General features: G+C 39.1%; 1 protein-coding gene across 3 annotated transcripts in view; it reads right to left on the bottom strand.

Moving 5' to 3' along the window:
- Positions 1–704: 704 nt before the first annotated feature.
- nlgn2a (neuroligin 2a) overlaps positions 705–16,503 on the bottom strand; it is a 78,289-nt gene continuing 62,490 nt past the window's right edge. For all 3 annotated transcript variants that reach the window (XM_087790154.1, XM_087790156.1, XM_087790155.1), the window contains 5 exons: positions 10,808–10,993; positions 8,125–8,390; positions 6,280–6,433; positions 5,691–6,057; positions 705–5,607 (listed from right to left, as the gene is read on the bottom strand). In XM_087790154.1, coding sequence (XP_087646280.1) covers positions 4,773–5,607; positions 5,691–6,057; positions 6,280–6,433; positions 8,125–8,390; positions 10,808–10,993 — 1,808 coding nt within the window. In that variant the 3' untranslated portion in view covers positions 705–4,772. The remainder of the gene's footprint in view (positions 5,608–5,690; positions 6,058–6,279; positions 6,434–8,124; positions 8,391–10,807; positions 10,994–16,503) is intronic.

Genomic DNA, 16,503 nt, shown 5'->3' with positions numbered 1-16,503 from the left:
GTTCGTAACATCAGTAATAAAACTGAAGTTTATTAACAAATGAATTATTTGGAACATGTATAAAAACATTTAATTATGTTTATATACAAAATAAAACAAATAAAATAAAGCAAAAACATAACAAATCACAGAAAAGACCAAACAAATCTATTATTCAGTTTGTAGCAAAATCTGCCTAGTATTGCATCATAGATATCCTTATAAATACAAATTATATAAACGCAAAAATTCATACGTTACACTATATACATATCTATATACACATTTAAATTAACATATACAATTATACTACATACATTTCCTTGTAAAAAATAAATATAATATAACACAATATTATATAATATGAAATATAATTCATATGCATATAGGAAGCAGATATTAATATAAATTCAAAATATCTACACATATGTGCTACGAAATAACCCTCCTAAATACATTACATATAAGTTAATTGTAATATAACCATCAACACTATACAATTTATAAATATCCCTTTTCATCCTCAGTCATTTACTTCTTCTAGATCCTTTTTTTTTATTTCCAACTAACTTACTCGCGTTCAAGCGAATAATTTATAAGACGAATGCTTTCAGTTATTGATCAAAAATGTTCCTGTTATCAAACGTTTTGTCAGTTTAGCTATAGCTTTTTTTTTGGTCACCAGTCAAAATAAACAAGTTTAAAGAAGAACAGTGAGGCTGGAGTGCGACTATGAGTCTTTAATGTTTCCAGGTCAGAATCACAGCGTACAGTGTAGAACAGAAAATCATCTGTATTTATATACTTTATATTTTTCCCAACATTTGTCCTCATGTCAACAGAGAATAAAAAAAGAAACGACAGGTGCAGTTTGGAAACAAAGGTCACGCATGAAAACGAACCTTCAGTCAGTGTTTCTGTCCTGGGTGTGTGTTTAAAAAGCACCTTAAAACCTTAAAATGACCTCAAACTGAGCGCGTTTGCTGATTGATGTTAGGATGGACCACTGAGATCAGGCACAAGAGGGCAGTAGAGAAACATTTCACGACACGTATGTAGCTCAAGCTTTCTGCCCCATCCTGGAGTTTTCTGTCTATTTTTAGACAACATCACTTTGCCTCATATGAGGAAATTCAGAAATTAAGACAAAACACAGTCGCCAGAGAAACTTAACTTCAAAGTTCTGTTTCACTGCCAATGTAGATAATGATCCTACAAGAAGTATGTCTCAAGCTTCTTGTGCAAATATCCAACCCTGCCTTCAGTGACCCTGATTTGAAATGATCTGCTGCAGATGATCCCGACTTTTACGTCAACTACCATCTAGGTCAGGGGCAAAACAAAATGTACAGCGTATTTCTTGAGAAGTAAATAACTGGCCCTCCTTTGAAAAGAAACCAAACTTCAAATGACATAAGGTTAAATCAATCATATTCTTTTCCCCTAATTTTAGTGTAGCATTATAGTTATGATGTTAAATTCAATTGTGTAACATCTTTTTTATTATCTGAAATTTGGAGATTGACATTTGTTATCAAATCGGTAAATTTTGTATTCAGTTTTAATCCATTACTGAATATTCTTGACTTTATATTTAAACACTGTTGAGGTCCACATAACATTGCTGGGGGGTGACTTTGTTAAAGGTACCCGCTGTAAGATGCATTTTAAAAAGGAGCGCAGAGGCAAAATCACCTGAAGGAAAAAGATCTCTTGATATTCTATACTGCCAACCATGCCGAGGAGGTTGATATTTAAAACTGGACGTTTGTCTTTTCTCTGAACACGTTATGAAAAAGGAGGATGTACAATATCGTTGCAGCCTTCATTGAACCTGCAGTGGCCAAACACACACAGATTAACACAACCTGACACGCACAGATAAAAGAGCAGTAAAGACGGCCTTGTCGAGGGCAGCACACATCATGTCACATTAAGGAAACAAAAGGACTTCATACTGCGGTGCCTAATGTATGACTTTAGGTTTGATCCTGACATAGTGGAGGCATCTCATGGTAAGACAGCCCTCATGCGTGTACAGCATTGAAGCAGCAGATTGCTACATAAGAGTCCACCATCCTACCAGTAACATCCTGAAAACTGCCAATAACAGACCTATCTGGTATTTCATCAATCAGTGATGTGTCAGGAGGAGGAACAGAAGACTCTTCTGATGTCTGGAGAAATGCCCAGGGATTGTGTTGCGGGAAATATGGATCCAGTTCTACCGCTGAATCACATTGACTGATATAGTGAGCTCTTTCTCCCAACTTGTCAGGCATCGTCTGTGGTCTTGAATTAATGTCGGACACGTGATTATGGACTGATGTGATTATGCAGATGAAATATTGGGTTTCATCAAACACCCGATGGTCTTTACCCGAGAAGTGCTGGGATAAAGGAACACCGACAACCTGTTCCAGCAGAAATGAGAAAGAAGACAAATATATCCACTTAAATATGAGTTTGAAGTGAGAACAACAGCAGGGTACTCATAAAACTGGTCTCAACAACTTGAAGTATATGAAGAAAAATAATACATCTTGCCTTAACTGCACCTGCCGTCTCTTGTCCGCGAAATCATAGTTTCATTCAGTCCTTAAAAAAAACCCAGAAAATGAACAAAATCGTAATATTTACACATTTTGTCGGATTCTTTAAAAATGTACAGTTTAATTTCCCTTTCCACAAGTGATTTTATCAAGATGGCATCCACCATTGTTAGCTTATAAAACAGAGACAGGGGTTGGGGGTAAAAGATCAAGACAAATGATAAGAGTCTTTATTAGTGTAGCTCCTGGGCGTGGGAAACGTCCACTTCATCCTTTCTCATGTTCTGACCTCATTTTTTTCAAGAGTCTTGCAATCACCCGGTGAAGAACCCACATGGAGAGTGCAGTGTCTGTCACTTAGTCCATATTTCCTCTCACAAGGAAGCCGAAAGGTTTTAGCGCTCCCCCGATATTTTTGGATATAAAATAGAAAAACGAGCTAAAGCTAGAGCACAAGCAAAGACAGCACCATTGACCATTGTCAGATAAAGGCTACCTTGAGCCTGCCGGGCACAAATAAACCAGGATGCTCTCATTCAAGAAACATGAGAGGGAAGCAGCGTCTTGTTCCAAGTCAAGAAGATCCGGCCAAACTTCCTTGTGGGGTCCACCTGCTGTGCTTAATTCGAAACTCGGTGAAACACTAGCTCTCCCAAATGGAGCCAAACCGAGGTCAGTATCTGTGACAGTGTTAGGTGAGTTTACGTGGACAAAGCAGATGCAGGCCTGACGAGTAGAGAACGGATTATGATGATGATGATGGTGGTGAGTGGGCGGAGGAAAGGACAGAGGGAACTCATTTGGGCTGAATTGGTCTTCCAGCTCATCTGTAGATCACGTGTGGTCACACAGATGTGTGCGGGATAGAGAGGATTTTCCCCCCACCAAAATCCAGAATCTTATGAAAATGAAACATTAAATGCTGAGCTCTTTCTAAAAGTCGATTCTTGGCTGTCATTCAAGGACCCGCCAGCTCAGGATCTCGACAGACACTCTGATGTAAACGTGATTGAGAGAAACAAAGATGTTTCAGGTAATTACAAATTTAGCAAAACAGCAGCCCCTCCAGGATAAAGAAGTTTTTTAGATGATTTTTAAATCTCTTAAACAGGACACAATTTCAAAATCCAGGAGCCCTTTCTAAACTTTTTATTTACTCCGGAGGTTCTAAAACCTGACCTTCTGTTTTCACTTTATATTTTGTTAGTTCAACCTCTACCCTTACATCTCCTCCTGATGCCTTTACCTTTCTGGATTTTTCTCTGGATTTCTAAGCCACTTTTTCTTATTGACTAAGGGTTGGAAATGTCTGTATCTACTCCAAAGGTCTCACTCCACATGAAAGTCTTTTGTGCATCACAGGAAAAGTCGTGCTCCTTCAACGTTGATTATTGCGGCATAAAACAAAGACTGATTTATTTGAAAGGGGTGGATGTGGTTTAATTAGCTTTGGGAAACGTGCATTGACTGATACAGAACCCCCCCACCCTCATAACACTGCACCCTCATAATTTTAAAAAATAATACATGCATAGAGCCCCGCTATGGAACATAAACCCTTAATATACTTTCTCTTTTGTACACATTTATATAGAAGTATATATATCATTTCTCTATAGCTAGATCTTTTTTCCGACAAAAACTATTTCCACAAAAAAGCAACAACATTGAAACAAATGCAAACATAAATTTTAAAACTAAACACAATCGAGGGCCAGTTTTGGCACTTGGTCATGAGTACACAAAGCATCAGTTAGTTGATGGTAAACAGTTTTTTCCCTTAAGAGACACAAAAGTACAACTTGGCACCAATAATGCTGGTAGAAGGGTGGGATTTAAGGGGTTTGACAGCTAGAATACATATTACCTGTCCCTCCCCACAGTTTGTCCTTCAGAGCCATGGTGTGGCTGAATTACATGATGAAGTTGCAGACTGAGAAATAAGATGAAAGATGCACCAAGAAACAAAAAAATTGTGCCAAAGAAAGGAAGAGACAAGAGGGGTCCATCTGATGCATGTGGATTTTTCTCTGGAAACCGGCCTTTTCTTCAGTCTCTTTACGATTGAAAACGGCTGTCACCCAGTCACCTGCCACCATGCAGTTCCTCCAAAACACCACTAGTGCTGCAACAGCATGCACAAGGCTGTTTTTGAAGAAGCTAAGAAAAACGGCACACCTAAAGGTTCACATCCAAGAGAACTACTGGTCCTTAGGTGGTAATGACATGAGCCAGTCCAGATTATACCCGAGTGGTCGAGTGAGGGTGAGGCAAGGTGTTGTTATGGCCGGTGGTAGGGAAGGTGTTGAAAGCATGAAGAGGCTGCATGCTGGTGATGGTGCTTGGAATCATGGTGATGGTGTTCGGCGTCATCAGTGGTACGTCATCTGGAGCGCGACGGAGCGCCAGTGTGTAGTCAGGAGGGCAGGAGGGTCGCAGGATGTCATGCGGCCGCAGAGGCTCCATGTCATGGTGGGGGTCATGCTCAGAGTGTTTCATCTGTAGCGACATAATTTCTTCCTCCTGACTATGAGCAAGGTCATTGGCTGTCCCACCTCTCTGAGGGGACAACCTATGGCGCCGCATCTCATGCCGTTTGTCGCGCTTATAGTACAGCGCTGCAAAAGCCAGGATATTCAAAAAGAGGAGTGACGCCCCAACGGCCACAGTGACACTGAGCTCAGTGGAGTAGTCTCTTGTATCTCCAGGGAACAGTTTCTGAGGTGGACGCTCTGAACCCTCAACGTCGAGGTCTGGAGGGAGAGTTGGGTAGGGTTGACGAGTGGTGCGAGTACCCGGTGTTCTTGGCCAAGGTCTGTGAGTACCAGAACCCGGGCCAGATGGAGAGCGGGTAGTAGTAGGAAAGAGCTCTTCATGGAGGCTGTGCAGATGTGGTACAAGCTCCAACCAGAAGGCAACCTTGTTAGCCCGGTAGTTGTCTCTGACTCGAGGCTTCAGTCCGATGTGAAGATACTGCTTGTCTTTTGAGTTAAACTTGGTCCAAATCACTTCCTCAAACCGATTTGGTTTGGTGTGGATGAATTTAGTGTCCTGAGGAACAGGTAGGTTGGGATCCCTGGAAGAACACAAAAAGAATCAGAAATTGAAAGAGTATTGAAAATTATGATGATTGAGATTTGTTCTTTCAGGGCTTCTCACCCAGTCTTGGCAAAGTTGGTCCAGTAGGTCATCACCACAGCACTCAGCATCACGTCATTTTTTGAGAAGTTGCAGGGAAATAAATCAGTTGCTCCAATCATGGGTACGCCAAAAACGTATGGTATTTCGTCTCCGTGGGCCGCGTCTGCCCACTCTGGTCGAGTCTCGGTCTGGCAGTGATGGTAGAATGTGTAGAAATAAACTGGAGACTGGAACTCAGCATGAAGTTTTGCGGTAGCGACTGCTGGTGCAACCCACTGGTGGTCAGTGAACAAAGCCAACAGCGTCTTCCTGCGCATGTCACCGTTGTCTCTGTCAGCCCAGTCGGTGTACATGAATTTGATAGTTTCCCTTAAAATGTCTTTACCTGGCGTAAGAAAAAAGGATCAGGCATGTTTTACTGTTACTGTCATAAACCTATTAAAAGATAAAGTAAGTAAGTAAATTAAAGATATTCCAATTAGAGACACAAAATAAACATTTTATTTAAAATGATGGAAAAACTTCATTTCTACTCAAATTATTTTTCAAATAAGATTAAAACAAAAAAGTAAAATTTTTGACTGACAAAATTAAAAAAATGTCTGACCTTCTGGATAACCATAGAGGTTGTCCACAAAATTGGAGATAGTGTAGTCAAACGCTGCAGCAGAGATTCCATCGCTGTCTTCGCTGTCGTCCACAAACTTTAGTCCCTCCCCTTGATTGACTCCTATTAGCATGTCGTAGTTCAAGAACTCTCCCTGGATTGCGAAAGGAAACAGGAGCAAAAAATCCATTTGATTGAAAAAAGACACTTCTCTACCTGGTTTTCTAACAAGTATTCTTGGATTTGACATTTACTTGTCTATATTCATCCTAGCAGTAAATTATCACTTATTAAATACATTTTTTAGAATGGCTGTTAAAATCTATTAAAACAGTGAAACAAATTAAAACAAATTGGACAGACTTTAAGGGTAACTGTTTAATGGAAAAAAAAATTTGAGAAATCTGTATGAAACTTCCCTCAACTAAAAAGTGTTATTATTTTACATAACAAGGATAATTAATGTTGTTTTTATTTATAAAAAAAACATTTTTTAGTGTAGATCATAAAAACTATCTTGGATTTCATGGATTTCTTTTGTAATTTACAAATTATTAAATCTTAATTAAATACCTCATCAACAGCACATTTTAGCAATATACACAAACACATATTCAGTGTTTTCCTGTATTAAAATCCTGAACATTAAAAAAGATTTTCTTTCATATAAAGTTTGCCATTTTCTAGAACTCAATAAAAGCTGCTTTGCCTGTTTACTTTCATAGCCTTAATTTCATATTTAATTTGGAAGAAACAAATGCATAAAATACTCTTCTCTAATTACTGACAACACATCTTCCAAAAACTAGTAGGGCAAATACCTAATTATTTGGGCTTTTTAATAATTAAAATGCCAATCAAAGCGACAATTGTATGGCTAAAATCGTATAATATTCTTCTACAGAGACTAGAAAACCAAATAGGTATCATGGGAACTGATTTAAACTGGATTAAATCACATAATTAATTATGTAAATCAACCACATCGACATACACTAAGGTCAGTCCCACAAGGTTCTGTTCTTGGTCCAATCCTATTTACATCTATATGCTTCCACTAGGCATCTTGATCAGAAGACACTCTATAAGTTTTCTCAACTGTATTTGTCAATAATGCCAGATGAAAGAAATCAAATACAAGACTAAAGCCCTGTATTACAGATATCAAGTCCTGGATGACCCAAAACTTCCTTTTACTGAACTCGGAAAAAACTGAGGTTCTAATAGTTCATCCACAACACAGACTGCCTACTTCCACTTTCATAACATTTCAAAAATCAAGCATTTCCTTCCTTTTGGATGCTGCTGAGAAGCTCCTCCATATTTTGTTACCTCTAGACTGGACTATTGTAATTCTCTACTGTCTTCGGATATTCAAAAAAGTCTCTTTTCAGCTCTTCAGCTCGTTCAGAACTCTGCAGCTCGTTTTCTCACTAAGAACTTAAGACTAAGAGGCGTACATTTCTCCTGTGCTGTCCTCTTTACATTGGCTTCCAGTAGAATTGAATACAATTTAAAATCCTTCTTTTAACCTAAAAAGTTATACATGGCCTAGCACCAACATACATTAAAGATCTAATCCAATCTTATCAACCTTTTAGGATGTTACATTCCTTAAACTTAGAGTGCCATCTTAATCTTTTCCAAAATTAATTCACAACCTTCTGCGCATTCTGATGATTTTAAAAGGGTGAAGAGAAAGAATTGTGACACATCATAAGACGTAATGATCTCTAGCCATAGTATGTGATTTATAGAAATCAACACAGAGGAGAGGAAAACTGGCGGAGGGTTTCCCTTGATGGTAAAATTATTTTTTAAGAAATCAAAGCTGAGCAAACTTACTTGTTGCATCAGAATCTCAGGATCGTCGGGGACAACGTCTCCATCCACCACTGGCCCGAAGGCGATGTGATAGCGGGCCGGCTGAATATCCTGGTCCACTAGCTCTCGGAAGTTCTTGCGCCTCAGGCAGTCCACAAGGTCAGCCGTCTCGGAGTAGGTGCAGCCCACTTTCCTGGCCAGGATCTTGGTGTATTTGAGGGGTTGGTAGTTGACAGACCAGCTAGAGATGGCTGTACCGCTCTGGGCTATGGCTCTGTGGAACAATCCTGCAACGACATGGACAGAGTAGTGAGACGTGAAGGCAACTCCAAAACCCCAGAGATGATAGAGCAATGCAAAGAAGCTGAACTTGATCAAATGGGAGAGATATTAAAGCATCAAATTGTAGGTTACCAACAGAATAAGTAGGCAAACACAGATCATCATTTTTTGGAGTCTATAGAAAGGTGAAAGTGTTGCAGTAGTAGCAGCCTGCACATGTGCACCTCGAGGCACATCTATCTGTATCCGTCAAGAGTGTGCATAATGACGTCTAAGATGTCAAAAGAGCAATTTTCCTCTCTTTTCTGTCCTCCAGCTGTTTCTTCTCGTCTGGATCCGGGTGCATCTGTCGAAGCCACTCTAGTGGCTCGTTAAAGGTCCGCCTTCACGCCTCTCCTGAGCTCCAGATTGGTCAGTTAATTATTAAGCAGAGCTGCAGAGGAAACTCTTTCCCCAGGAAATCAATTACATTCAGAAGCAGCTTGGAAACGGTTACACCTCCACCCAGTGCGGAGAGACAGTTGCTTTATTCTGCTCTTGTTCAATCCCTGAGTGCTGTCTGCCTCCTGTTCTCCATTTATTTTCCTTTGCTCGTAGTCATAACTTCCTGCGCTCCACTTCCTGCTTGATATAGCTTGGACCAACACAAAGGAATTATTTTATTTATATTGAACTTCTTCAAAAACCTAAAAAAATCAACAGTAATAAAGCAACTTTAATTTTGTTTAACTTTTGTGTAAGAGCAACACATTTTTTTTTGTTGCTTTTAATGTGCCTCGTCAACCCATCACTAGTGTTTACTCTTGTTTCATGATCCATTCTCATCCACGACACTTCAATCACGCCTATCTTGGTGACTCTTACCTTACTTCCTTTGCTGGATCAGAGGACACAAGACAGACAGACGAGGCCAGGGGTTACTGATGGAGACGATGATGAGAGTGATGATGGAGGTGATGGGAGTACAGTTTGGAGGGGCAGTCAGCAACAGAAAACAAGAGGTAATTATAAGAAATGGTTAGTAGACAGTGGGACAGGAAAGAAGCGACATCTGGAAAACGTGGAAGCCTTAAAGTTGTTTTATTGACTTACATTGATGCAAAAATGTTTTTCTTAAAATGCCAGATCTTGATCTGTTAAGGTGACATTAAGGGGACGAATGCAATAGTATGATTTTCAGGAGCAACATCTTTAAGTGGATGTCGCACAGATCCCCATCCTACTTGATATCTCCAGCTTATTCAAAGGTACTACGAGACGAAAGGAGCTACAACAACCTTGCATGCCCTACAACATACTTTATAATGAGAGCTGAATCATGTTATTCGTTCAATGCTATATTCATTGATAAGATTTTATGATACAGTTCAACATTATAAGATGCTTAATCATGAGATTTTGAGAACAAACCCGAGGCTCTAATCTCATGGCTCATGAGGGGATTCTGGTGCCCACGGGCAAATTGAAAGCTAAGCCAAAAGTCAATGCTCGTGATTGACCAGTAAATTTATAAATTGACTTCTAACTATGGTCTTTAGCTTTGATTTCGTTTTTCCCAAAAAGTTTGATAAACCAAGGACGCACGGCGGAGAAGTGGTTAGCATGATCACCACGCAGCACAGCAAGATGGTTGCTGGTTCGCTTCCAAGTCGGGAGGGAGCCAACTTGTGACCTTTCTGTGTTGAGTTTGTATGTTCTCGCTGTGTTGCCTGGGTTTTTACTCTGGGCGCTTCAGTTTCCTCCCACATTACAAAAACATACAGAGGTTGATTGGGAACTTGGGGAAATTGTCCGTAGGTGTGAGTGTGTGTGTGAATGGCTGTCTGTCTTTGTGTGCCCTGTGACAGACTGGCGTCCTGTCAAGGGTGTCCCCCACCTCTCCAGCCCCCATGCAATTAAGTAAGGGATTAAGTGTTTAAGATAAGATAAGTTTGATGATCCAAGGCAATGATAAAAATTGATGCAGCAGTCAGCGGCTGTGTATTTAAATTAAATTAACCTGGAAAAAGGATTGATAATTTTTAAATTCAAGGGAAACACAATATACTTTGTGTTATGATTTCTAACGACTGTTACTGTTACTTGGGAGCCAGTGCCAATGTATATTGCGTTTTCCATTGCGCTTTTAGGAATAAGTTTTCCAAAACATTTGAAATGATCTGTTCATGAAATCACTAAAATTCTTGAATTATCATTTTTTATTTTGTGTTTCATTTCATTCAAAGTGTAATGTAAAACTAGTGTTTGTCAGCATGTAGCACAACTTGACAACAGCATACACAAATATCCTAAATTATATCCTATATTTTCTTGTTTCTTACCAATGAATGGGTAGGATAAGTAAAGGCAAACATTTGTTACGATGCCAGGAAGTGTGATGTGATGTCGATGTCTGATGCAGGAAAAACATATGGATGTTCACCTTCAGAGTGATGAGACAGGATGAGGAGGTTGACGCAGGACCCTCCAGCACCAGAGCCGAAGATGGTGATCCTCTCCGGGTCTCCTCCAAAGTGGCCGATGTTTTCGTTGAGCCAGCGAAGCGCCTGTATCTGGTCTAGCAGTCCATAGTTTCCTTTTGCAGACTGGTCCCCGGTGCTGAGAAAGCCTGGAGCGCAGTGAGAGAAAGAAAACTCTGAATGTAGAGATGGTCCAAATTGAGTGCAATGGTTATTGGAAACTAGTATTGAATTCCAGTTGAATAACTTTGAGATTTACCTTACCTTATTTACCTCGAAATGTCAATGAACTACTTTTTTTATCAACATAACTATATATATATCATTATTATTCGTGAGATTATTAAAAACGCCCTCTTTCTCGAAGAATCTGCTTCTTGCATCTCTTTAAACATATATTGGTGACACATGTTGGCTCATATTACAAGATGTAAAGTACAAAGAGGAACACTGTGATGTAGCTCTAAGGTTCCAATCTTCATCAGAGGAAACGAAAAATTACAAGTTTGCATCTACTGGAAGACAAAAACTAATAAGATAGCATAACACTGTTGTCCAATCCCATCTTGCTTAGCTCCATCTCTTTTAAACACTCACATGCTTTTTGCCCGGAGAGTAGCCAGCCAAAGAAGAATGAAGCCAGGAGGACAGTAGTCTGCCCTCCGCCTGACTGTTCGACTCACGCAGCTTCTCTGTTTGCTTTGCTCTTGGTGCCTTTGCTCTTATCAACCCACATAAGATGTCATCCCTCCCACATGACCGAGCAAAATGAGCTCAATTAAAACGACAACTCGATTTCTGACCGTTCGTTTTATCCTCTTGGTTTCTTATTCACTCTGTTTTTCTTTACTCTTTACAGTCTCAACACATGCATGCCTCTCCACTGTCTCATTTGACCCACTTCTAAAACCTCTACCTTTCTGACTTACACACTACTCTTAAGGTTCTGTCACGATGGACTCGTCATATCTCATTTTCTCATTTCATACGTCAATGACAACTCAAAAATTAAAACATAATATGCAAAACCGAGTAATCTGCGTCCGTCCGTTCTGTGTGGAGATGCATGTTTGTCTCCCATTGTTTCCGTGGGTTTGCTTTCATGGAACTATGCTTTACTCTAACAGTCCACAAAACATATTTGTTTTTGACTCAAATGTATAATGTGTAGGCATGACAGTTCACATTTCATCATAGTTCACATATAACATGCATGTTCCGAAAGGGAAAGCGGGAGAAGCGAAAGCTTATCTAGTCCCGCCCCCATTTACTTCAAAATAGTAGTAGTAGTAGTGGTAAAGAAATGAAATCATACATATAATTATATCTTAAATCAGAGCTTGTTTCACTTTGGCTTAACAGATTATTGTTTTGTATCACGATTAACATGTTACAACAGTAGACCACAATTTTTCCGGTCGACAGACAGTTATTTATCCAGTCCTTTTTGTATATGTTTGACGCATGAGAGCCATTTTTTAATTATAGGTCTTTTTCTGATTTTCGAATCTTCTGTTCAATTTAAAGCAAAAGGTTTATCTAGTCACGCCCCCATTAGCCTCAGAATGAAATCTTCATCATATTCTTTTCATTTTCTTTTTGCGGTTTGATATAACAATTTATTTTATTCATGTCATTTTGTCGTAACATGTTACGTCAAGCATTCTCCTTTGTGGCCTGGTATGTCACAAGGTCACCAAGTGGTCCTATCGACGTATCTTCCTAGTAGAACTTTTTGAATGGCCTCCAAGACCAGATTTGGGGAGCCCAGATTAAGATAAGACTTTGTTTAGGAACAGGCTTTTTTTTTTGCACAGACCTTGAGTCCTTCAGTGATCTGTAAACACACCTTACAACTATATTTTTCCACAGATCATAATTGTCACACATTCATATATTAAGTGATCAACAGCTTTATATTGACCATGAATAGATTTATATTGTTAATGAATAGATTTTTATTGTTAATGAATAGATGTATATTGTTAATGAATAGATTTATATTGTTATTGAATAGATTTATATTGTTAATGAATAGATTTATATTGTTATTGAATAGATTTATATTGTTAATGAATAGATTTATATTGTTAATGAATAGATTTATATTGTTAATGAATAGATTTATATTGTTATTGAATAGATTTATATTGTTAATGAATAGATTTATATTGTTAATGAATAGATTTATATTGTTAATGAATAGATTTATATTGTTATTGAATAGATTTATATTGTTATGAATGAATAGACATCAATCAAGCAAATTGGCAATCATGGCAGCTTCTTGACACTCCTATATATAATCCTTGTTTTGTTTCACTCTACTCTCACATTTCACCTCACACCTGCACTCACTTGACCAACTTAATCCCTCATCTCCCGTCCTCTCTAAAATGCTTTTGGTAAGACTCTGATCTGCCGCTACACGGAGGACGACCTATATTTCTCTTCAGCTTCATCTCAGTTCCATAAAATTGAAGCGAAATGAGATAATCTTAAACCTCCGATCACCTTAGCTTTCAAACGTAACTGTTTCGCGATATAGAGTTATCTTTCTGAATTGCACATTTTTAAACAAGATTGTTGACTTGATGTATCTCCTGATTCAAGGTATGTGTGTGCAGTCCCTTCAAGGCTGCTTAAATCACATGGAGACATGGTTTCTCACTCTGAGCGACAGTGTCCTTGGTGGCATCATCATCGTCTATCTCACAGAAGTGTGAACAGGGCCAACATCGTAGAACACAAATGTTCTCGTATGAAACCACACTCTGATGAAGTGCGCGGTTTCAAAAAAACAGCGGTGTAATGGTTGCTTCTATCCCCCCAGTAGGTTTTATCATCCCTCTTTTACACTGAAGCTCTTCCACAGGGTCACAGCAAATTGTGCTAAAAGTGGGGGAGGTAAAGGGAGGGAGTGGGGGTGGAGGGGATGGAAATGAAAAACATTCCTGATTTATCCACAAAACATCCCTGGCTCAGATGCAGCAATCAGCCGCGGGTAATTCGTTCCGCTCTGTCCCTTTGTGGTCTTTCTAAAGTTGTTATTACTGTTTCCCTGCTGAGACGAACAAATTATCTGTGAAATTATTCTGATTTCACACTCTCGCACTGGTCAGGACCTTTTTCAATGTGCTGGTGTGGTTACGTGTGATGCTGCATTCCCACACTGAGAGGGAAACAAATGGAGGGGATGAAGAGAGAACCAGCTTGCTGTCAGGTCACGTCCCCTTTTTATCCCTCCCTTTGCTGCTCTATTTATTCCACTGCAAACATCTTTGCATCACATCGAATCATTGAGAGGAGCGGCACGGATGAAACAGGAATACTTGTTTTGTTCTTAAAATAGCCGCTTTTATTGTTTGATCTCCGTTCTTTTCTCAATTGGTAGATAATGTGATGATGTTAAGATGCTGTCGACATCATATAAAGAAATCATCTTTTTTATCAAATCACTCTCTGACCCTCAACATCCGCCTGTTAGGGATCAACAGTTAAAAATCAACACTGAAATATCGGAAGTTTCTGTTAGTTATTAGTAGTTTCTGTGTGTGTTGTTCTTCCATCACAACATTTTTGATGTGATTTCAAGCTAAGTGTTCTTACACTGCACTGTCACATAGTGTGGGTGTTTTTATGTTTGTGAACTGCAACTGGTGTGTACGTAAGGATACAGGCGTCAGAGAAATCAGGCCAGTTCCCTGAAGACCAAAACTCCTCACAAGGGTTTTTTCTGAGCCCCAATCTTCAAATGAATATTTCTTTAAGTGTGTGTGCGTGTATGTGTGTGTGTGTGTGTGTGGGTGTGTGTGTGTGTGTGTGTCTTGAGATTAAAGTGTGTCGGCTGCATCCTGTCCAAGTGTGTCACACATTATAACATGGGCGCAAACCGCAGACGGTCAGAAAATATCTGACCCAAATCCCACACAGGCGACACTCCAAATTAACCTCTTTAAATGTAATTGGGATCAGGATGGAAGTTGAATTATGAGGGACACTGTAGACCTTTGATGTGAAGAGTGAAAATTACTCTTCAAATGTTAAATCCTTAAATCATATTTTCTACATAAGATCTCAAAATAAACAAAAGCTCTCGAGTCTGTCAAAGATCTTCTTTACCTATTCCACTCGGCCTGCACTTTCCTCTTCACATGACTTTATCTTTGAACATTACTCTGGATCATGGGTCCTAAACAGTTTTTGTTTGCATTGCCGACTTGTTCAATGTTTTTTCAAGTACCCTATTTCAGACAAAAGTAGAGAAAAAAATAATGCATGAGCGGCAATAAAACAAACGTTTAGTGAATGTTCCAAGTAAACCTGAACAAAATTAGTGTCTTGACACGTCAAGAGTCACAGGTTAATGTTGCCAAATATATTTTCTTTCTGTTCTGCTATGCAATAAAACCTTCAAGGATGGGTACCAGTCCCCGGTCAGGCAGATGAGGTCCACTGCTCTGGTTAACTGATCCTCAAATGGCAATTAATGTGTTGATTTAAGTGTGTCTTAAATAGATCTTGGACCTCTATTGTACTCAACAGTATGTGTCTGTTTGTACAAAACTCTCTTTTCATTTAAATATTTACATTACAAATGTGCTTAAGCTCTGCCTACTGAAAACACTTTGTTTTTCTGGAAATTAATACTTACGATTAAGTACGATTAGTGATTAAGTACTTATTTACCATAACCACAGCTGCTCTGCTGTGATTAAAGCATCAAGGTTTGTCACTGAGCATCATCAATCTAAGAAGTATCCACCTTCAAAGGACTCATTGTTTAAACAGAGGGAGGAGTGAAGCCCATAATTATGCCGTACTGGACTCTGCTCTGGTAACCTCTTGTCCAGATATCAGACGGAGGAGAACTTTCTAAAGTACTCTTCAAAACATGGTCCCGATGAGAGATTTACTTCATCTTGTAGAGAAAGACTTGACATTTGAAGCATGTGAGTGAGTCAGAAGAGTTGGGTTTTCACATCAGTTGCCCTTAAATAAATGGATAAACAAAGAGAAAAAGTGATATTATTCTAGTTAAAACATAAAGGATTAGTCCCTTTTTCCCTTAACACAAACAAGAGAAGCCTCAAAAGTGTAAGTCTGACATTTATTGGACTCTACAACCTAATCGATAATGTTCTGATGGAGCTCAGTAACATGTAAACATGGATTATCATCATAGCTGAAGAGGGAGATCGATAGTTGAGATATTGCTTCACGAAGTGACTGAAGCGGTGTAGCTTTAGGAAAAAAGATTTATAATTTTTACTGTCCTTCTTCACAGTTAATGCCTCTTGAATACAGACTCAGATGTAATATCACTGCAGATGTGTGTGTGTGTCACACTTAATCATCTTCCTTGATCTATTTTCATGTTGTCACACATCTCAACTTCCGTCATCTTTATGACCTAGCTGTGCTCTTTCTGAGGCCGGGACTCACATTCAGAGGGTAATGGTGGGTGAAATAGGTGTTCCACATGTCAGCCGTGACACAATATGTGTGTGTGTGTGTATTGGTGCGAGTGTGTGTGTGTGTGTGTGATACCTCAAGTGTTGATATTGCCTTACTACTATGGAAGTTCATGTTCTATGTGTAGAATCATGGCAGATACAGATGTGAAGGCATTTTCTATGTCTTTGACACAACATGCGGA

This window comes from Callionymus lyra, chromosome 4, assembly GCF_982586985.1.
Source record: "Callionymus lyra chromosome 4, fCalLyr1.hap1.1, whole genome shotgun sequence".
Lineage (NCBI taxonomy): Eukaryota > Metazoa > Chordata > Actinopteri > Syngnathiformes > Callionymidae > Callionymus > Callionymus lyra.
Note: the sequence above shows the minus strand (reverse complement) of the source record. Positions and strands in the feature narration are given on the sequence as shown.